The sequence below is a fragment of the Nannospalax galili genome, unplaced genomic scaffold (genome assembly GCF_000622305.1).
Source record: "Nannospalax galili isolate Female #2095 unplaced genomic scaffold, S.galili_v1.0 scaffold364, whole genome shotgun sequence".
NCBI lineage: Eukaryota > Metazoa > Chordata > Mammalia > Rodentia > Spalacidae > Nannospalax > Nannospalax galili.
The window spans coordinates 3399620-3422998 of NW_008352752.1; the positions used below are offsets into that span (position 1 = coordinate 3399620).

Sequence of the window (23379 nt, forward strand, 5' to 3'; positions counted from 1 at the left end):
AGTTGGCTGTAGACACCTATTTCTTTTCTGAAAAATCCCAGGGAGGTGACACTAAAGGAATGATCTAGATGGAAAATAGATCAAGTTGATCTTAGAGTCCCTGATTCGGTGTTTGAAAATTCACCTGCCCACTAAAATTTCTCTGTAACTCCAGAATCAGTCCCTGGCATGTTGTACTCCTGGATATTTGCAAATATGTGCAGAATAGCTCAGCACTGGAGCCACCAGTTCACTGTTGAAGCCGAGGCAGAACAAAACCATGCTTGGCCCCACTGTTTGGTACTCATACTATAAGCAGATGTCCTGTTCATGGTCTACATAATGCCATAGTTCCCCCATTTTTTGTGGGGTTTGTTGACTTTGTTCTTTAAAAGGCCCCTGGGAATAGGGCTGAGGTACCAATAAAGTATTCCGGAGCACGGGAGACTGTGATATGCTTGACACAGCAAATGCAAGGTTGTTCAGGCTTGGGCCATGTGCTGCTGGCTGAAAGTTCATGAATCAACAACAGTGTCTTTAAACAGAAATGAACACAAACAGGGTTACATACTAGTTGGTTAACAAAAATACAGAGACCCATAAGAACCTAGCCCTACACTTCCCTTAGGAAAAATGGATCTGTATTCACTAATTTCGTGTTCAGGGGGATTTTATGGAATGTAATTACCAAGAACTGTAGGTAATCGATACCCATGAGAACACAGATTAGAAGAGGTAGTAGAGACCAAGTGCTTGCAACACAGTTACAGGAGGAGGAGATCAGATGGAGAAATCTAACTGATCTGCCAGTGGAGGAAGCTGTAGCCTGGAGGAGAACAAAAATGTTGGTCTTCAAGGTGGACATCACCAGGGGACTGAAGGAGTAGTGAACTGCAGAGCTGAAAACCAGGACGTGGTGTATAATCCCAATATTATGTGCTAAGCTCCCTAGCCCCATCCTGGTCAAATCTTTGGTAACTGTAGAGATAATGCAGGAATCAGTAGGAACCACTTAAAGAGATAAAGTGCACTTACCCACAGAACAAAAACAAGACGCTATAAAAAAAAAAGAAACAAACTATTGAAAGAAAGAGCTTTGGGGTCTTAAAGAGGGAAGCAGAAAATATAAAAGCACAAGAGAAAGGCTGGAAGAGAAAGTGAAGGGAATCGCTTGAAGGGGGGTAAGAAAAAATCTAAGAAAATAGGACTAGGGAGGCACTGACCGGAAACGGCAGGCCCACATCTTGACCAAGGAGGTCCATAAAGAAGAATGAAACGGGGAGGGGGGGGTACCGAGTCATAGTTTTTTTAATAGACCAGAATCTCCAGATTGTTGGGCTGTCTAGTAAGCAGTCTTGGAATAAAAAAAGTCCACACTAAAGTAAAATATTCGGACATTCCAGAACTCCTAAAAACTTCCAGAACAGTACAACAAGCTTTTTATAGTTTGTTCCTCCATTGCTGTGAAAAAACACTCTGACCAATACCAACTTGGGAAGGAAAAGGATTATTCAGCTCACATCTCCCGCGTCTTAGATCATCAGGGAGCCCAAGGTAGGAACTCAGGGCAGGAACCTGGAGGCAGGAGCTGGAGCACAGGCCATGGAGGAACGCTGCTTACTGGCTTGCTCCCTGGTCCATGCTCAGCCTGCTTTCTTGTACAACATAGCCCACCTGCCCAGGGGTGGCATCACCCCACATCACTTAATAATCAAGAAGATGCCCCACAGACATGGCCACAGATCAGTCCAATGGGGCAATTCCCCAATTGGGGCCCCCTCAACCCAGGTGTGTCAAGTTATCACTAATGCTATCCAGCACAAGGCTACATTCAAAGGATTAGTAATCAGGATAAATAGATCTGTTTCCATCTTTCTGTCATCTATCACAGTAGCAATGCTTATATCTAAAAGCAATACCTGCAAATTTTTGATGGAAAAGTAGATTACAGCCCAGACCATTTTTTTTTATCCGAATTGTCAGTTAAGGATCAAGGCAAAGTCATCCTTATGGATTCACATGATTTCCAGGGAACTGTTTCCTCATGAGTCATTAAGGATAGGCTCCAGCAAAAAGAAACCCAAAAAGAGCATACACATCACAGACCCCAGCGTAGGGAGAACACGGGCATAGAAAACAGCCAGGCCAGATTGGAACAAGGGTTCAGAGGGCTCTGGAAATGATGTCGTCCACAAGAAGACTTGCTGCATGAACATAGGCACATAGAGAAATCGCAGACAGCATGAAGTAGATTGCAACATGTGGAATAAATTAATTATGGGTTTGTGTAACTCTCAGGGAGATGAAAAAAAAAGGTCATAGAGTTCTCTAGGAAAAATAAAGGGTCACATAAAAAAGAAAGTGTGGCCACGACACGTTACTTAGCGTGGCACTGAGCAGTGTTTACAGAGCTGTAATAATATAAACACTGCCTTCTGATTTAATTAAAATTATAGAATAGAAATTACAGATGGAAGCCTGGGAAAAAAGAGCATGCTGACATTCAGGATAGAAACTTTCTTACTGGACCATTCTTAGCCTGCAGAGAGGATCTTCAAACACCATCAAAAGGGATTTCTTAGTCAACTATACATTCTGCTGGCATGATTTTTGGAGGGTAAGGGAAGGTTATGTTGGATGTCTGTTTCTTTAGTTGATTTGCAACCACTGGAGAAATTATAGAGAACAAAGGGGGAAAGGGCCATAAATACAAATGAATTCTTTTTTACACAAGTTGAAGAAACCACAGGGCATGTTCTACTTTTTTTAACACTCCAGGTGTGATGGGAGATTACGTACCCACCACAGGAGAGAGGAGAGTTAATTAAAATTTTTGCTCTGGCTCACAGAAAGAAATGTCTTTTCGTTTGATAAGCACGCTGGCTTTTGAGTGCTGTTGGTTGCTTTCTTCTCTCCTTCACTGGAGTGTCACAAAAAGCAGATCAAAGCCAGCCTTCCATCCGCATCTCTCTCCTACCACCTTTCTGAGCTAATGGACTTAAAAGTGTCTTGTGCTGACTGCGCGGGCCTTGGCTAGTTTTAGAAGCCCCATCTTATTGTATTGGTAATATGCAAAGTGACATGGATAGATGCTTATGGAAAACCATATTTAACATGAATTAAATCCGAGCCAGTCCAAACAGTCCGAGAGCCTAGCAGTCGCATCGCCCCCTCCCATCTAGATTTTACTCATCAACACTGATTGATGGCCAGAAATTAGCACTTGAGCTTGAACCTCCCAGGCACTGTAGGATTTGTTATATCTCCCCTATTCCTTTTGGTCTTTATGATCGTGCACCCCATGGCTGACATTTCCTTCCCTGAGGGGGGCAGGGACATGTTTGGGAGAATTCCTGCTGTTTTTCTCTTCAAGATAGTGACAAAATGAAATAAGATAGAGCAAAATAGAAGCGGCCCTGGTGAGACCTGTCTGAGCTGGCAGGTCAGGCTGCAGTGGGCGGGTCATTGTTTTGTAGCTCTGGGCTCCTGCAGAGAAAAACCTGGCCAGGCTATAGCCACTAAAGAAAGAACTGCATTCTGCCACTCAGGGCTTTGTGAAGGCACCAAAGCTTGTCCTGGTTGCTATGGCTACTGTCTGATTGTGGCGGGTTTGTCACAGTGCTTGATAAAGTGGGAAGGTTATCCTTGATAGGCCCAAGTAATCAGAACCTCAAGGATGTGGATTTAATTTTTTCCCCCTCCTCTCTCTAAGCTGGGAGTGCAGGGGTGGACGGGGGCAGGGAATCTCCAAACCCAACAGCCACAGGGTTTTCCCTGTGGGAACGTTGTGCTGGCCTGGTTATGTCCTGAGGACCAGCAGAAAGGAGGGCCAGGCTGCTGGGCACCTGCTGAGCCATGGCTGGCCTGACTGTGGCTTTGAGAGGGGCCTCAATGACCCCCTCCTGATCAGCCTGTAAATGATTATGTTGTTTCTCCTCTGTTCCTTCACCCTTTCCTCTTTCCTTCCCGCCTACTTGGTCCCTGCCAAGGGCATCATTTCTCACAGACACAGCACATCCTTTGAAAGTCTTTTCTTATGTGGCGAGTAATGGGAACAGTTACATTGAAAGTGATAGCTGGTGAATTCTGGCCCCAGAATTTTAGACACGTCTGTTGCCAAAAAGGACCTAAGACATTATCAAGGCACTAGTCTCGGCTGCTCAGGGACTACTGTGATGATGCTTCATAGTCTGGGGCTCTCCCAAGGTCCTGGCTTAGCAAGGCCAGGCCTGAGACTCTGCGTTGTCCCCAGTTTTCAATTGAGGCTCCTGCCTCTCCCAACCAAGCTCTGAGAGACATGGCTTGGACTTTACACAGTTTAGCACACCAAGGATAGATTACTTATTAGGGATTCAGATGACCTGGAGGGGTTGGCACCCAGTTCTAGAAACTTTCAAGCCATTTGAAGAGGCAGCAGGTTATTTCTGGAAACTCTCTCCCAACTCCCTCCTCCAGGGAAGCCAGATGAGTACATTTTATCCCCCCAAAGCCACAAGCAGGACAACTTAGCCTACCTTGCAGAGTGGCTTTGCCCTGCTCCTTCTAAGGAGAATGAAGGCCACAGCGCTAGGCCAGGGCTGGTCCCTTGCCCCCCACTGACACTCAAAGCATCCTGACCAGCAGGCCTAGTTTGCACTTGGTTTATTTACTTGCGTGTTGGACTCTGTGAACTCTGATGGCAGGAATGAGCTTCTGTTCACCTTCCCACCCAGCAAAGCTCCCAAGTACAAGGGGAATGGATCTGTGCAGGTACTGAAGTTGGAAGGAACTTGAATAGATGTCCGTCATTTTCCGAAGCTGGCTAACAGAGATGGGGAGTCAGGAGTATACCCAGGACAGGACTGGGGGCATGCTTTCAGTCTGGGTGAGGAGCTAGAGGCAAGCAAGGCCTGAGCAGTCAAGGTTTCCCCATGATGAGCCCAGGTACCTCGGCCTCATGTTAGGGGTGTTTCCCTGTGCTGGGGGAGGGTTATACTTTTAAGTTGAAAAACAAACATTGATCCCCAGATCCCGATTAGTAATAAAGCAAGGATAGCATTCATTTACTCCTGAATGGCAGGACTCAAAACTCAAGTAAGACTGCTCTGTGCCTGCCGCAGCTGTGGCAGAGGACTCTATCATGTCACATTAACTCTTCACATCAGAGCATTGCTCACTAGTGGATGCTGGGACTGCATCCTGGAGGTTCAGTAACTGAGCTGCTTCCGTGAAGCTCATGGGAAGCTGTCTGTCCAGATGAGAATAAAACAAAATTAACGGGTTCGTCTTTGGGCTCTAATTCCTTGCCAACTGTACAGACTGATGCAGGCCCTAGAAGAAACTGCACGTTGGCAGTTTGGCTCCAAACTCTTAAGCCTTTGAACATTGGTTGGATCTGTGGGTGGGACTCTCTCTGTGCCTGGGGAGATGACCTCAAGTGGCAGGAGCATTCATGGCCCTTTTTCCCCAGGGTGCAGAGGTGAAGACAGACTATGTGCCCTTGCTGAACTCGCTGGCAGCCTACGGATGGCAGCTCACCTGTGTGCTGCCAACTCCAGTCATCAAGACTACCAGGTAACAAGAGCATAGCTGTCATGACAACTGTCATTGTTCTGATAAGTGGGTGTCTGCAGAGTCCACTCTGAGGCTGGAACCATGAGTGTTTACTGAAACTCTCCAGCTGACGGTACCCAGAACCAGGGTTGCACCCCGCCGCCATCACCTGGAGCACACCCTTGCCCTTGACATGGAGGAGCCTTAGCCAGTGAGTCAGGGCTGCCCTGCCCTGAGCTGGGGTCCTGTACCAACAGATGCAAAAGCATTTCAGCACCTACTCTGGGTGCTGTGCTCCTAGGTAGCACTCTGTACAGAATCTCAATCAAGGGAGAGGGGAGGGAGAGAGGAAGAAAGAGGGAGGGAAGGACCGCTGTTTGGTTTTGCTTTTGAGATAGGATCTCACTCTGAAGCCAAGACTGGCCTTGAACGTACAGTCTTCCTGCCCTAGCCTCCTAAATTCCAGGCATGTGCCACCACACCCAGCTGACTGATTTATATTGTTAATATTATTAAATCCATTTTACATCCAAGGAAAGTATGCCCAGAGATATTAAGAGATTTGCCCAAGATCATGGTGCTGGTTAGCACCCCAGAAAGCCTTCCATCTGCAGTTTGGGTCCTCTTGAATTTCCTGCAGGGCTGTAATCAGCTACAATTCCCATTTCACAAATGAGGAAAAGTGAAGCTCAGAAAGGCCCATCACATACTGAGGCCCAGTTGGCAGTAGATGGTAGAATGTGGGTCTAGAGCCTCAGTGTGCAGAGTCAGGCCCTTGCCTTGTAAGCAGACTCCCTGTCTCTGACTTGTGGTGGTGCCCCACTCCCAGCTCCCTACCCTGTGGCCCTCAGGTTCTGCCCTCCCTGAATCCACTGTACAGTTTCCACTGTAGGGAGATAAGGCAGGTGGTAAGGCTGGTGGCCTGGGCTGGTTGGGGGTGGAGAATTAACATGATGATCCACACCTTTCCTGGGTCTCTCCCCTGGGCCTTCAACATGATTCCCTGCTGAACAGGTCATGATGGGTACTGTCTGTGGCCACCTTTGGGTTCTTTGGCCACTGGGAGCCACCATAGTGTTTCTAAAACAAGACTTCTCCAGGCACAGGGTGATACAGCGGAGCAAGAAAGTACCCTGGATTAGTAGCTTGAAGATTCAAACCCAAGTCCAGAGTGTGCCATTTGCTAAATGTATCATCCTGGTTAGGTCCGGTAGCTTGTCTTAGCTCCTAGTCAGTTTCCAGAGGACATAAGCATAATGGAAATGAATTTGAACAGAAAGCCCAGCTGCTCAAGCTGTGTGAGCCCAGGGGCACACAGAGCTGTGTCTGTCTCCGAGATGCATCTCAGAGATGTTCCCTTTCCCCCTCCTTAAACAACCCACACTAGGACCAGACAGAGCCCCTGGACTGGGAAGGTCTAGCTGAATCCTGCCTTTGTGCACCTGAGTGTGCCCCAAGCTGAGCTTTTGCTTTGGGTCTGTAAAAGTGGTGGTGGGCTGCCTTGGAGCAGGTGTATTGAGGCTGAAATAAGCCCTTAGGTATGAAATCACCTGCCCAGCTTTGGCAAAACTTTGATGCCAGGCAAATATTAGCTCTCTCCTCCTATCCCTGATACTCTGGGCTGAATGCAGTGAGAAGATGTTTGAAAACAGATTTAAGGAGAGGAAGGGGAAAAAACATGGTTTCCTTTAATATTTCTGTCAAAGGCACAGCATGGGATCCTGCCTTCCCTAGCTCATAGCATATGAGCTGTCCCTCACCCATTCCATCAGTGTGGGTCAGAGTTGATTGCCATATGCCACCTTACTACCAGCCTAGCCCTCGTATCCAGATACCTGCAGGAGCCACACAGTGGCTGAGCCCATGTGTCAGCCCTGCCTTCTGTCACCTTTGTATCACACTGGAGGGCAAGGCTCACCACCCATCTTTATCCTCCTGCTTACCCCTGCCATCAGTACCAAAGACAGCTGGAAGAGGCCTTACTCCCTTTGGGCCTCCCTCAGCTGCCAGCATATCCTCACCTAGCCAAGGCTCTGGCTGCCACTTCCTGTCAAGGGTCTGGGAGTTTGTGGCCAGGAACTCAGCTAGGCAGTGTTGGCTGGCATTTGAGGTGGCCCTAGGCTTTTCGGCATAGAACAGAGCTGGGATACCCAGACTTCTGATCCCCCCATCTAGTATTAGCCTTCTTTCACTTGAAGGAGGTTCAGTACTGCGACCTTGGGATCCAGGTGTCACATGACTCACCCTCTGCTCCTGTGTTGTAGGGAAGGGAATGTGTCCACCAAGCAGATTGTCTTTCTTCAGAGACCGTGTCTACCTCAGAAAGCCAAGAAGAGGGAATCCAAGGTAAGAGGGGAGAGACCTCCCCAGTCTTTCCCCCTGGGCTTCCTTCTGAGGGCTCAGCTTTATTGGGGTGGGGGGTCTGCACCAGCCCATAAGTAGCCTGTTCCCACTTCTAAGGCTTCTTAGAGTCTAGTCATACCAGAGCCTAGTCATACCAGAGGCTGCTGGAATGGACAGCTGAGGAGCTGGAGGCCATTCCACAAGCCTCCTCTGGCCATCAGGGCAGAGAACACAGGTTTTTCTGGTCACTGATGCATGCCAGAGATTCCATGAGGGAAAAAATAGAGCCTGGAGTCAGCTGCAGTTTGACCAGGGCATGGGGTGGCCTGAGCTCATGGCCTGCTGCCCTTCCTGATGTCAGACAAGCTGGCCTGCTCATTAGACCCTTTCAGTTATCAGAGTTTGCTGATCCTGGCCTGGTGTGTTGGGGGTGCCTGTAATCACTACACTCAGGAGGCAGAGACAGGAAGGTCATGAATTTGAGGCTGTCTTCTGCTGTATAGTGAGACCCTATCCTATAAAAGTAAAACAGAAGTTTGATAATCTTTTTTCGTTGCTGTTTTTGTCTTGAGACAGTCTCCCAGGAGCCCCAGCTGACTCACTATGTAGAGCAGGCTGGCCTCCGTCTCACAGAGCTCCACCTGCCTCTGCCTCCAGAGTGCTAGAATTAAAGACCTACAATACTACACCAGCTTCTGAAGTTTGATATCTTAACAGACAGGCCCCTGCAGAGTCTCCTTTTGCTAGGTCTCAAGATAAAGGTCTTTGAGTGATAGACAGCTGGTGATGCAGACAGAGGCCATAGGCTGTGGCAGTAAGTCCTCAGGCTAGGCTGTGCTTGGGGAGCCCCAGGGCTCTTTTTCCCCTTGTTGGACTTCTTGCCTAGTGTGGGTATAACATCTCAGAGAGACTGTGGCTTTCTCAGCATCCTCTCTGTGTTTCTTGAAGCCGAGCCCAGAGTTTGTGTGTTGGGTGATTCTGATGCTCACCCTGCTCACCCTGTTGTAGGGGTTTCTCCTGTGTTACACTTTGAATCTTGCTTTTTTTTTTTTTTTTTCGGAGACAGGGTCTTACCCTCTAGCCCACCTGCCTCTGCCTCCTGAGTGCTGGGATTAAAGGTGTACACTAGCATACCCGGCCAGTTTGAATCTGTGCTGACGGCTTGTTCCCCAGCTAATGGAGCCGTTAGGAGGTAGCTGAACATTTATGAGATGGGACAGAGTGGAAAGAAACTAGGTCATGGAAGGGATTCCAGCCCCCTTGCCTCCGTTTCATCCCAAAGACAATGAAGCTAACTGAGCACAGGCTGGACCCTCTGCAGCTGTGAGTCAAACTAAACCTTTCCTTCCTTTAAGTTGACTTTCTCCAGTATCCTGTTATAGCAACAGAAAGTAGACTAGCACACTGTCGATATGCTGTCAGTGTCTCGGAGGAGTCTAGTAGGCTGAGTGAGTTTACTAAACCCCAGTTAGTTATCACCTGGATCCACTATGTTCCACTTTGATGGCTGTGGCCACATTGGTCAGAAGCTGCTGACCTGCTCAGCTCTGCATACATCATACCATCCTCACACTCCCTACTCTGTCCCTTACGTTCTTTGGACCCAGAGTCCCAGGTAGGAGCATCCAGTCACTGAACAGATTGGAGTAGCCCCTCACCAGCCAACAAACTCTGTGGGTTGTCCATTCATGAAAGGAACGCCAAAGCAAAGGGGACATGAAGCCAGATGGGCTGGAGTGCAGAGGACGGTCTCTCTCCAAGCTCTGAGGTTGTAATGTGACAGGTGACAGCAGAGGTGGACCAGAAGGCAGCCGCCAGGAGCAGTCAGCCACCTGCTGGAAGATATGGAAGATGGATGGCCACAGGCTGTTGTCAGGGAGTGCTCAGCTGCAGGCTTGCGGGATGCCCCCAGTCACAGAAAGTAGCATTCAACAAGCGACACAAAATCTGCTGCCAGACATGGAGGGATTGGGCATTAGCCCCTTCAGACAGAGATGGAACTTGCCCTCTTTGCTGGTGTCTGCTCATGGGGCAGCTTGGCTTTTGTAGGAAGGTCCTGGCATTACACAGAGGGCAATGTCAGTGGTATCCCGATTGGAGAAGTAGATTTGTCACACTTGCTGTAAGAAGGTAGCACTGACTTCCCTCAGGAAAAGGAGAGGGACCATTTCTTTCCTGGTCAGTAAGAACTCCCGATCCTAACTAGCTGGGCAAGTGCAGACAGACAGCTTTCTCTTTTGATGCCCTGCATCACTCCAAGACTGACAGCAGCTGGCACTGAGCAACTGGCAGTGAGACCTTCTGGGTCACCTCACTTGTGGAGCCCCAGAGAAAGGGAACTTCACACCAGGCTTCTAGAAAGAATCCTCTGCACTTGATGTCTCCATCTCTTTGTCCCCATCATTCATACCTCAGCTGCTTTGGTCTGTGTCCCCTGGTGACCCTGATGACAAGTCCACCCACCCTCCCTCAGGCTCCAGCAGCACTGACAGGCTTGGCCGTACTTCATCTCTTGGCTCCATCTTACCATGTGTATTAGTTACTTTGCTCATTACTGTCATCAAATGCCTCACAAGAGCTCCATAAGGAAGGGTCTATGTTGACCTGCAGTTTAAGAAAGGATCTAAGGATGCCATCCATTAGGGTGGAAAGGAATGACAGCGGGGCTAAAAGGCTGCTGGTCATGCTGCAGTCAGGGAGCACAGAGAGGGCAGGAAGAGGGCCCAGGCTATAAAACCTCAAGGGCTGCCCCCAGAGACCCACTTCATCAAACAGCGGGGTGGTGGGGCAGTTGGATCATGCCACCTACTGCTTACAGTTCTCATTTTGTCTTCCTTGTAGGATGAGATCTGTCCTGTGGCCCATGAGGCCCTCTCACCCTTCTGCAGCCCCCCGCCCCCGTACATCCCAGTGACTCTGGCCTCCACACACCTCCAGTGCCCTCTGCCATTCACTCTGGCCCCTCACTTTGGCTGTCCCCTGCCTAGGAAGCGCTTCTCCAGTCTCTTTCCACTGTTTCCAGGCGGCGTTCTCCCACTGAGGCCAAGCCATGCTCCTCTGTAGCTGTGCTACTCACTTTTCCTGTTGCTGTGATAAGTATACAACATAGGTGCTTTAAAGGAGGAAAGACTTTCATTTTGGCTCAAGGTTTCAGTCCAAGCTCAGCTGGCTCCATAGTTCAGGGCCTCAGCTAAGGTATAATATGGCAGCAGGACTGTGTGACTGAGGAGGCTCTTCAGCTCATGCCAACCAAGAAGCAGAGAGTGAGCTGGCAAGGGGCAGGGGACAAAGTATGTCTTTCAAGGACACACCCCCAGTGACCTAGTTCTCCACAACCTGCCACCATGATAGTATGACCCCATCAGGATGAACCCATCAATGAAGGCAGAGGCCATGGTCCAGTCATCTCTCAGTAGCACCACAGTTGGGGACCTAGTCTCCACTATGAGCTTTTGGGGGCAACATCTCATATCCAACCCATCACAGTGACCTACTAGGAAAGCACCCCAGTCTTGCCCCTCAGAGCTCTGCCCTGGCTTTTGTTACTTGTGGCCACTGGTTTATTCTGTCCTGGTAGGGTCACAAGAGCAAAGTTCTATGAGTATTGTGAACACAGTACCTGGATTTTAGTTGCTGCTCAGCAGGTATCTGATAAATCACTAAGTAATCCAACTTCCGAGTGCAGATCACACATACTAGCGTTGAAATTACAAGATTGGTCCAAACAAAATTCTCCAGTCCAGCCTCCTCAGAGTGCTGTGTGACTGTCAAAGAAACGCTAAGCTCCTTCAAAGGGAGTAGGTGATTTGTACTGTGATGGAGGTCTCCCTTCCATCTAAATTTCTTAAAGTGAACACATTGTGCAAGTTTTTAAGAGGTGTACATTAAACCCGCCTGCCATACCTCAGAGTTCTGTCCTTTCTACCATTGTCATCCATTCTTTTTCTCTTTGGAATATTGGGGGTTGAACCTAGGGTCTCACGCATGCTAGGCAAGTGTTCTTCTACCACTGAGCTACATCCCCTGCCCTCTACTGTTTGAGACATGTCCTAACTAGGTTGCCTGGCTTTGCCCTGAATTTACTCTGTAGTCCAGGGAAGCCTAAAATGTGTGACTCTCTTGCCTGTTCCCCTGAGAGCTCAGATTACAGGCCCACGCCACTAGGTCCAACCCTCCCACAGGTAGTTAGTTCTGAGTTGGGTAGTTAGTTGGATTGAGTGGTACATCCCAGTGCCACAAATGTTGCCCAGAAAGGCCCTGGCTCTGTGAACTCTGTTGTCCTTGACACTTTGTTGGTCGAGCTTAGAGATCCCCCCCCCTTCCACTGCTCAAGCTGTAGAATCTGCTCTCCAGTTGGGACTGCCAGCCCTGAAGTGTGTGTGTTCAACCCCCTGCCTCAGAGGCTCCATCTAAGAGGTAGGCTGTACTCCTGGCCTCCCCTCACTATCCTTTTGGAACCTTGGTATCAGAACAGCTAAGGCTGTTTGTTACATGCTGAGACTACCCCGTACTTACTGGAAAGAGGGAGCTTGAGACAGGTGTGATGGTGCGAGAGAGACGCTGAGGACGCCCTTCCCTGTGGAAGGCCTGAGGAGGGGTTCTCTCTTCCTGGATATTTCTCCAGTAGCTAAGTCCTTCCAGGCCAGTGGTTTTCAGAATGTGGCCTGAGAACCAAAAGCAGCTACACTTTGGAGCTTGTTAAAGTGCCAAGTCAGTTCCCCTCACCCTGCCCACTGGGGTGGACCCTCTGGAAACAGATACAGCTGTGCTTTAAGGAGCCTTCCAGGTGAGGTGGATGCCTGCTCCGGGCCTGTGTCTCAGCTGAAGCGTTTGGGCCCCTTCCTAGGCTCACCTGTGGACCTCCAGTCACACTTTATTGTTGATGGCTAAAGAAATGGCCCTGTCAGGAAGCCTTTGGTGTAATTTTTTTAATAAGCAAAAAAAAAAAGCATCTTTCGTGACCATTAAATCTGGAATTCCATTAGCTGGTAACTGGGCCCAAGTGCCTGACCTGACTGATCTGTCTTGTAAATCTTAAAGCCTGAAGGCCGAGATGCTTACAAGTCATTCTAAAGGTATGTCCTCTTCCTGTCTAGAGCAAGTCAAGCCTATATAAAGAAAATCAGTCTGAATTCCAGCCCTATTCCTGTATGATTTGGGGCTATAACTTCTCTGAACTTTGTGGCCATGTTTAAAACAGCACTAAGATGACTCGGGGGTCAGGGGGGGGGGATCTTTCTTGGGGAATTCTGGGAAATAGCCTCTATCACAGCATAAGACATAAGTTCTTGTGGTGTAAGGCAGTTGGTCTTCATAGCTCTGACTCGAGTGTAGGCCTTACCTGCTTTCAGACAGCTTCCCTCTGCCATAGAAAAAGAGGGAAGACCAGACCCAGGCCTCCCTGGGAATCTGGCTACAAACCTCTGTTCTGACTGGGGGGCCTAGGCAGCACCAGGAGTCCTGAGGTCACCCACAAATCCATCTGAGGACACGGGAAACAGTATGGTTCTAGAAGGCTAGGTAGATCTTTCTGTGATGATGGATCTCACCCTGCTCACAGTGACAGGCCAAATCCTCTAATGGCCCTAGAAGGATCCTAGAGCAGATGTGGTGCCTGCCTCGTTCTGCATGCTCCTGTCCATCTTCACTGGGTCAACAAGACATGGCTTTCTGCAGGTTACTGGCCAGGCTCCCACAGGGACTGTGGAGGTTCTCTGATGTATTTAGCAAGCACAGAGACCAAGAATCGGGGCTCGTGGTAGAAAACGATCCATCTCAAGGCTGTCAGAACTGTTTTCGGTAGGATACCATGTGCCTGCAGAAGCTATTCACAGTGACAGTGCAGATGGGCCAGGGACAGCTGGGAGAGACGTGGAAACTGACAGATTAAGAACTTGCCTGAGGACTGAGAGCTACCAGGGCTGAAACTTGGACTTGGACTTAGCCACACAATGCTTTAATATCCTTGCACACAAGCTTCTTAGCCAAGACAGCATCACCACTCTTCTGGCAAAAGGAAAACTTTCTCTCACTTCTCCATATAGCTGAATGCCCTCAGAGGATGCTATACAGGCTAGCTTAACAAGCCTTCTTCGAAAACGTGGGAAATGTGGAAAGGTTTTATTTGGGAACGTCCATTTGGGTTGGGATCAACCCCAGAGTAACACAGTCCCCACGAGCATCGGAGGCAGGTGTTGGAGGCTGCGGCAGCCAGTTGCAGTCTGAACTCCATGTCCTCTGATGGGTTGTGGGGCCTGCTGGACAGTCCTGGTGGAAGTGGACATACATCTAAGCCAAGGGGCATCTGAGCACATTATACTCTGGGGAATGCATAGTGGGGCGGTCTGCAGCTGGAACCTGAGAGCCTCTCTAGAGCTCCAGGGGACCCCCATCCAACATCGTGAGCCTAGACCTGAGGGGTGAGATAGGACATGATAAATGCCCAAGCCTAAGACCAGCACTGTCCCACTCCTTTTCTGTATGATGGAATGTCAGGTTTACTAGTCTTGCCCAGAAGGAATCCATGATGTGTTCACTCTGTGGCCTCGGAGTGTTAAGGGCAGTATATTCTTGGAGATTGAGCTCTGCCACAGAAGACTCTGCCGGGGTTGGGCTGGTTTTTTTAAAAATTTGCATAAACTGGGCATAGCAGCACATGCCTTTAATAGCAACACTTGGGAGGCAGAGGCAGGTGATCTCTTGTCAGTTCAAGGCCAGCCTTGGCTGCATAGTGAGTTCCAGGCCCGCTGGGGCTACAGGGAAACCCTATCTCAAAAAGACCAAGAAAAGAGTTTGCATAGCACATTTTTGTGTTTTCCTCACAAAGTACTCAGAATCGTTTACAGTGTGGTATTTCCTGCTGATGGGGCCATTCGTCTGCATTCCTGGGCTCCCATCTGAGGGTGCTGGAAACCACAGCCCTGTCCCTGCACGACATCCCCAAACTGAAGGCTGTGGTTTTTGTTTTCTGAGTTTTTGTGAGTCCCACTGTGTACCCTAGGCTGGCCTGGAACTCCTCCCTCAGCCTCTCAAATGCTGGGATGACAGGCTTATATTTTTTCCAGTCAGAGTGCCTACGACTTAAGTACATATTTGGCGTAACACTTGGTGCACCTGAAGCAGGAGACACCTGTGGGAACTTAAAAACTAAAGTCCTGTGTGTCCCATGGGTCACTAAACGGACCGAGAATTCTGGCTACTGAGTGGGTGCAGCTGGTCCGCTCAACACCCCTCCCCCGCCCGCCCCCCAGTGTTGATAAGACCAAGGCTCTTGCCAGGCCCTATCACTGGCTATATGACCTTGGGACACAGAGCATGTTGATTTCCTGTCACATGGGCAGATGCCTGGTTGCAGGCCTCTCTGGGAGGCTCAGTCTAGGATCTGGGTATAGGCTTTCAGAGGGAGTGCCCTAGGAGATGGGGCTGGACTGAGCTGCATCTCAGCCCCCCAGGTGACTCTGAGCTGGGATGCTTGTTACGTACCCTCTAGACTAGACACAGGGTTGTGGGTTGCCTGTGAGGAGAGTACTACTTGGAACCAGCTTGTCAGAAACGGCTGTCAGCAGGCTGCACTCTCTGAAGCTGGGGGAAGGAACCCACCAGTCCTGCAAGGAAACCTTAAAGTACAGCACAGCACCTGCCTAACTCAGGTGAGCTGGAGAGAGACTGTGTACCCAGCACTTAGTAACCCACAGCCTGCTCACAGTGGCCTGATGTCGAGGGAAAGAGGGTGCCCACCCATCCTGTCTTGGCCTTCAAAATGATAGTAATCTAAGACTCCTTGCCCCCTTTGCCAAGGGGCCCATAACCTTTTCTGCCTCCACAGCTCCCCCAAATCTAGAATGCAGATAGGAAAGCATTGCACCTGCCCCAGGGGGTAGGAGGATTGGGTTGGATTCTGCCTTGGTGTTGCCCAGGGAATCTGGGAACTGTCAGGCGAGATGAGTGGAGGGCTGCATTCCCAGAGCCTGCTTATTCAGCCCCACTTCTCTACTTTCTAGTTTCAGTGGCGATTCTCCCGTGACGAGATACACAGCAGGCAGCTGAGGAAATCCAAAGGTAAACTTGGCGCCAGAGACAAGCAGCAAGCAGAGGAGAACGAGAAGAATCTCGAAGACCAGTTTCCCAAAGCCGGAGATGGGGGAAACTTCATGCCAGGGAGGCAGCGGTGGGGTGGGACCTCTGATGTCAGGGAGGAAGGGCAAGGTTTGGGAGCTGTGCAGAACGGTCCTGCTGGCCACAGCAGGGTCCCAGAGGCCCCGCGGCACTCCGACCCCAGAGTGGAAGAGCTTGCTGCAGAACCCGCTCCAGCAGAGGCAAACTGAGTCAGTGATTTGCCCTGGGCCTGGGACGTGGTGGCTAACCCCAGGCAGCTTGCTGGCAGCTGGTTTGTTAAGTGTGTTACTCTTTGGCTAGATCTCTCCTTGCAAGCTCACCAGGCCCTGTGAGGGCTGGTCCCTGACAGTAAAGGTGTCATAATGACCCAGCTTTGTTAGAATGCAAGGTCAGGCTATTCTTTCTAGACCTCAGGGCTGGAGGCCCCGCCCTGGTCCCACTACTCCCTGAGGGAGGGTCTAGACCATCCAGTGCCTGTACTGCCCCACAGTGCTCCAGGGTGCATCTGGGTTAACTCCTTGGACATCCTGACTACAAACCAAGGCTGTCACTCCATCCCACACCCTGCTGCTCCAGGCAGCTACTTGGGGACTTTTAACCATGAAGCCCTGAGGCTGCCCTTCCCCACCACAACCCTGCAGACTCTGCTCCTTTGGCAAAGGCAATGACGTTGGGGAGGGGGAGGCACCGAAGCCTCCTGGCTTTTCTCAAAGTAGTCCTATAGATACTGGTGATATGGAAAGAAAGAGGTAATTCTATGTGCACCTGCTCTTGCAGAATGTTCAAGAAAGTATTCTGTGTTAGTATTAATGCCAAAAAATTTTTAAGTTTTGTTTTGTATTGAGCACATCTATGATCTGTTCTGTCATTCCAGGCACTTGGTTGGGTGCCCTCACGTGCTCTTTTCATGGGTGTATCATTGGCTAAGTTGTTAACATGTACGCTGTGTCTGTCACTTGTTTATAGTGTCCATAAAGTATTGTTAAGGCTTTAGTAGAAGCATCTGGCAAACCTTGGGGACAAAACGCCAATTGTCTGGATGGAAACGGTTATCTGGATGTCTCTTCTTTCTTGTTTAGTTACTTAAAGCAATAAATCATCTGAGTTTAGAGCCTGGTGAGGAGTATTTACCTGTCACAACCGAAGTCCTGGCCTAGTGTGTGAAGGACTCCAGCCCTCATGCCTTACTTACTCCTGGCAGGGTGGTGAACAGGCTTCTGTGGAAAATGGCAGAGCCACCTGAGCATAGGTAGAAAGAAGATAAAGTGAATTCAGATGCCACTAGGTAAGGATAGAACAGGAGCTGGTGGAGACAAAACCCTTTAAAATCAATAGGAAAAATCCTACATGGCTCCATGTTTCCAGGCTTTCAAGTAAATTATTTAATGTGGCCAATCTTTTTCATTTCCAAGTTTACTTGCTGGACCTCCTACTCAATGCTCAATGCTTAAAAAGGTTGAAGGCCCAGTTCAAAAGCACTTATTTTCAAAATGACATTTCCACAATACACTTTCTTTAATATCTGTACTACACTTTAACAAAACACCTCCACACAAAGGTTAAAGGGTCACTACTTTGAGAAACACGCGCTATTGAGAATCAGTGGAGCAAAAACAATGCTGTAAACTTCAAGTATGCAGCCCCAGCCTGGAGGGCCTTCTCCACTCAGGTTTGGGTCCATGTTTCAACAACTGTCATTTAGGTTGGTTGTATTTGCTGTGGAGGGAAACTTGAATTCCTCAGGACTTTGTTCCAGGGTCAAGCTAACAAATGGTGCTAGGCAGCCTTGCTTTTTGTCCCTTGCTCCTCTGCACCCTGATGATTCTGGCCAAAGTCAGTCCACAGTGGAGGTTCTCAAACCAGCTGCACCTTGGAAACACTGGGGCAGTTTTACAAACCTCTGTTGCCCAGGGCATTCCCCCAGCATGGTGAGGGGATGGTCTGGGAATGGCCCTGGACATGGGGATTTTGAAAAGCTCCCTGGGTGTGTGTGGGGGTTGGGGGTACTAAGGCACAGCCAAGGAGTCTCTAATGGTATCAGTGGGTTCTGTGTGAAGTGAAATACTTCTCCAAATGGTTGAAAAGCAGGGCCTCAAACCCAAGACTCGTCCTGCATGGGCATTTCAAGTGTTCAGATTTCTAAAGGAGATCTTAGTTTCTTCTGATGGCCAGCAGGGTGACAGGCATCCTCTGAGGAGGCCTAGAGTCCTCTGAGAGCTGCAGATATAGTGTTGACATGAGGTGATCATCTTCAAGGCTGGGGTTGTCACAGAAATGGCCAAGGAATGGGGAGCTGGAGGTGAGCAGGTCTGAGGAAGAGAGTGTGACCCTTCTGAATCTCAGGGTCATTTTGACTCTTTCAACTAGGAAAGTTGAAAAGTTGGTTTGTTGAGACAAGAACTCTGTGGCCCAGATTGGCCTCAAATTTGGAATCCTCCTGCCTTGTGTCCCTAGCACTGGGATTATAGGCATGTGCCATCATGCCTGTCTTGGGAAATGTTTATAAGGTCCGCTCTTGACCTCCACAGAGGTGAGCTGGTGAGTGGAGCAGAGCACATTCACAGGTTGGCTTGGGGAGGTAGAGGAGCTCCTGCTAAACACAGTGAAAGACAGGAAGGGCACTGCTCCCAGGGAGCCTGGCACAGAAACTCGAGGGCACCTATGTTAATGGAGCAGGGAGTGTTGCTTTATAAGGAGCTTGTGTAGGTGGGCTTTGGAACTGGACAGAGCTTGTAGGAATGCTGGCTGCCTGTCATCTACAACTGGGCCCTCAGGTTAATTTCTTCACTCTTTAAGCGTAAAAGGGAACTGAAAATGTTCATCTTACCTGGTTTTTGTAAGGACGATATGGTGATAATGGTGACAGTAGTGATAGGGTCTAGTAGTCTAGAAGCCTGACCTGGCATCCATGGGCTTCGGTATTTTGTGCCTCTCATACAATTTGGGATCACAAGCAGAGTGGATGTAAGCCACTTCCAGCTTCACCTTTAAACATGCTTGGGATCCAAAGCCCCTCATTCTCAACACCCTTGGCATAGTTCAAGATGGACCATGACAGGGTGTTAATAATCTTTGCTCTGTTAAGCCACCGAGATGCCAAGGCTTGTCTTTACTGACGCCTAGGACATTCCATTTCAGCTAACAGAAACGCAACAGTGATATCTACAAAGCCCTAATCCATGTGGTAGTGGCTGTCTGTAAGTGACCGAAGGGTAAATACCTGTTGGCCCCTTGTCTGAAGCTCATATCTCCAAACAGCTCATGTTTCCCTGGAGCGTCTGGTGCCCATGGGAGCAGCTTCAGAAACCATTAGCAGGAGGCATTTTAACTCGTTCTCGTGAAGCACATTTTATCTGACCTCTAATATAAACAAATTAATCACTGCTCATCTATGCTGTGGAGTCTTTCGGGAATAGCTCTCAGGGGTGGCAGGGCTTCTCAGCAAGTCCATGTTGACCCCAAACCCATCACTCATGCAGCACACTTGGAAGTTCATACCCAGCATGGGGTCAATGCTGGGGGTGCAGGGTGGCCTGTGATCCAGGTTGTCACGTGGGGCTCACAGCTTTTGGGATTAAGAATGGTGGGGGGGTGAAAGGGCGAGGATGACAGCAGGCCGTGGGTAGCCAGGGGCCTGCACTGACTCAGTTGTGGTGGCAGGTCCCGTTTCCACAGCCTCACAGGAAGGGCGAGGAGGCTGCCTGCGTGAGAGGAGCAGGGTGGGCCCCTATGATTAGCTCTCTGTCCGCTCGGTGACCTGCTGACTGAACAGCTCCCCCAGGAGAGGCTGCACTTCCTGTACCTGCCTTCTAGAGCCTGAACAGGGAAGCATGTGGATGTCCGCTCTCAGGACAAGACTCATTAGAACTTTGGCTGGGATTTCTGAGGTGGCTGTGGCAGGGGAGGAAGTGAGGCAACATTCAGCAGGTTACTGTTGATAGCAGTCATTTCTAAGGCCAGTCCTGGGTGCAACAGCAGGCCCTGGGAACCTAGAATGTGTTCACTCCCCGACTGCCATCGCTGTGGGCTGCATTTTCCTCCAGCAGAGGTAGAGACCTGAGACCTGAGGTCTGACATGGGGGATCAGACTTTTCACCATGCACTGAGAGGTTTTAATGCCCTCACCATGGTGCCAGGTGCTGAGCTGATGAGGAGGGCCCGATGAACCATGGTAAGTAAGGATTCTGGTCCCCTGCTAAGGACAATGGCGGGGGTCGGGGGCACTATACAGTTAATGCAGGGAAATGACAACAGACACGAATTTTTTAAAAGATCCACCTGGCTACATCCTAAGAATGGTATGCGGGGGCCAGCTCCTTAGCCCAACGAGAAGACTGCTGGCCTTCATAGGACAGAAGGGGCAGAGGTTTCGAATTAAATCAACTGGATCTTGTGATTGGCTGGCGAATGAGGGAGGGAGGCACCAAAGCAGCCAACCTACTAGAATCAGATAAGTACTGTCTTCATCCAAGGCAGTTCCTAAGCAGAGCATCAAACACATGACATCACTGCTCAGCACTTTTCTAGAACTTCTTTGTAGATCTGTTTCCAGGCCTTGAATGACCAATTTAACACCAGTCAGCAAAGCCACTAAAGCTGATGTCTCTGTAGCTTTCTTAAGACCTAAAGAACTGTCTGCTCTTCAGAAGGAGGGCGTTGCTAGGAAACAGGAAGCAGCAGTGGTGGGGAGGTGCCAGGGCACACAGGTGGCAGACAAAAAAAAGAGAACATCCTGCATTGGGTTCTGCCTCCAGACTCTTACCGGCACTGGTGGTGTTGACTATGGGGACTGTGTATTGTGAAGGGAGTAAAGAGAGGAGCTCATCTGGAGATGTTTTCTACCCCCAATCCCAGGTCAGCTGGTCAAAGAAAAGCTAGTCACCCGACAGTACAGCAAAACATGCACTTTTGTATTGAAACATGTTGCTCACTTGGCATTAAGTTCAGGATGATCCTGGAGTGTTCTGTTACCTTATTTCACTTATTAAAGTGAGCATTAAAAAGGGCTTCCCCAGAGGCTTTCAGGGCACTGGAAACTTACACATGTGAACTTGTGGCAATGGTGGCATCAATCACAGGACCCATGCCAACTCAATTAAACAAGGGCCCAGAGGGGAGGAGAGAAATTGGTGGCAGGCTGGCCTAGACTGAGAACTATTGGAGACTGACTGCCGCTGGGTAAGGGAGCGTATGCCTTGCATATGGTCTCTAGATGGGCTGACTAGACTCCAGCGGATGAATTTTCATTAAAGGACATCTGGGTACAAATCTTTGACTGGATTGAACTTAACATGTATGGAGAAATACATGAGGTCTGATGGGGGGATGGAGGGGCATGGGGGAGCGGATCTAAATTTGATTAAGAATTGTTATTTGAAATTACAAAAGTTCAATAAATTTTTTTTAAAAACGCTTCCCACAACAGACCTGTGTTTGTGATCTTTTCAATCCTAGGTACCTTGAGCCTTGTTGAGTCTTGAAAAACAAGAGGGGCTGGAGAAAAGGCTCAGTGGTTAAGAGCACATACTGCTGTTGTAGAGGACCTGAGTTCAGTTCCTAGCACCCCTGGCAGGCAGCTCACAACCACCTGTAACTTCAGCTCCAGGAAATCCAAAACCCCTTCTGGCCTCTGCAGGTACCTGCACCCATGTGCACATACCCACAGACACACACACACAGACACAAAATTGAAAAAAAAAATTTTTAATTTCAAAAACAAGAAAATCATCTTAAAAGAATAACCTGCAATGTGACCCATTCCTGGACCAGTTAAGGTCTTTCTTTGTACAAAGGGGGGGCAGGGGATGGAGGGATATGTTAATTTAGCCCATTTTAGGCAAGTCCACTTTTAAGTCTCAAAAGGCAAATGCTGCCAATTTTATTCTTACTCATGGCGATTCTACCACTTCCCTGGGGACCCAACTCTCACTAATCAGCAGCTCCAACACCCTCCACATCAAACTCAACTTTTCCCTTGCTTCACTTCAGGGAAATTTCTTCTTCTAGGACGATTGGAGATGCAAGCAATAGTTGCAACAACTAATCCAACCACTGAAGACAGTTAAGATATTTCTTAGCTGGGCCATGGTGGCAATATGCCTTTAATCCCATCATTCAGGAGGCAGACACAGGTGGATCTCTGTGAGATCCAGGCCAGTCTGGTTTCCATAATGAGTTCCAGGCCAGCTTGGGCTACAGGGACACCCTGTCTCAAAACAACAAACCCAAACTCCTTAGTTTATCAGAACTGCAAGACCCCTCAGAATCAGATGATCTAACTCAAACACAGCAGATTGTGTTGACTCACTAATCACAGCCAAAGGGGCCAGAGGGAGACTGCACTAGGAGCTGAACTGGAAATGAACTGGTTTTGCGTAGAAAACTGATGAGACATCATCAGGAGAAGGTTTACTAGAAAGGCCACCCGAAAAAGCGGCAGAGAGACCCACTGCACCAGCTGTACAAATCTCAACACAGGAACACAGAAATGGAAAAAACATAGTAATATACTTCCTAAAGATTGTAGTTCTCTAGTAACAGAGTCCACAGATATCAAAGTAGCTGAAAGACTGATAAAAGTGATTTTAAAGAAGCTCCGTGAGGCCTAAGAATGCAAATAGATGAAATCTGAAAGACAAGGAAGGGCATATGAATGAGCTATTTTGGCAGAAATAGAGATTTTGAAAAAGAATCAAACATAAATCTTGGAAATGAAGAGCTCGGCAGTTCAGATACAAATTTTAAATAAAAAACCAGCCAAATAAAAAAGCTTCAGTAACACACTGATGAAGTATAAGAATATTGGTACCTGAAGATGTCTTTAAAGTAGAAAAAAGTGAAAAATTCACAATTTTGGGATAACATTATTAAACAATCAAAAAGCTGTATTACTGGAATATCTGAAGGGAAGGGACTAACAGCTAAAGACATACAACATCTACTCAGTTGAAAGGCTGTAGAAAAATGTCCTTAAAAAAGATGGGGACATTCACTGATAGGAGGCTTATAACTACTAATGAAAATGACCGGAAAGATCCTTAACATGACATATTATAGTCAAGTTACAAGACAAAGGTTTTCAAGAGCTGTTAGAGAAAAGCTCCAAGTCACATTTATGGGCAACCTCACTAGACTAAGCAGATTTCTCTGCAGGAAGCTACAGGCTGGGAGCATAGGATGATTTATCTCAAATCCTGACAACCAAGAACACCACATTCAGCAAGGCAGCTTTACAAAGATGCTTAAAGGAGTCCTGCATCCAGAGCTAAAATGAAAGAAAGGTAATCGTCAAGACAGCTTCTGAAAGTATAAATTCTACTAGGAGAGTAGATACACAAGAGGGAAAAATCAAATATACTAACAGAGCAAACCATCAAGCCACAAGTATGAAAAGCAAAATATTTCAAATAG

The 23379-nt window shown here is 48.6% G+C and overlaps 1 protein-coding gene across 2 annotated transcripts in view; it reads left to right on the top strand.

The window, feature by feature from the left end:
• The window catches only part of Rftn1 (raftlin, lipid raft linker 1), a 228238-nt gene extending 211158 nt beyond the window's left edge, over window positions 1-17080 (top strand). For both annotated transcript variants that reach the window (XM_008849972.3, XM_017802421.2), the window contains exons 8-10: window positions 5429-5532; window positions 7776-7857; window positions 15855-17080. In XM_008849972.3, coding sequence (XP_008848194.1) covers window positions 5429-5532; window positions 7776-7857; window positions 15855-16178 — 510 coding nt within the window. In that variant the 3' untranslated portion in view covers window positions 16179-17080. The remainder of the gene's footprint in view (window positions 1-5428; window positions 5533-7775; window positions 7858-15854) is intronic.
• The last annotated feature ends 6299 nt before the right edge of the window (window positions 17081-23379 follow it).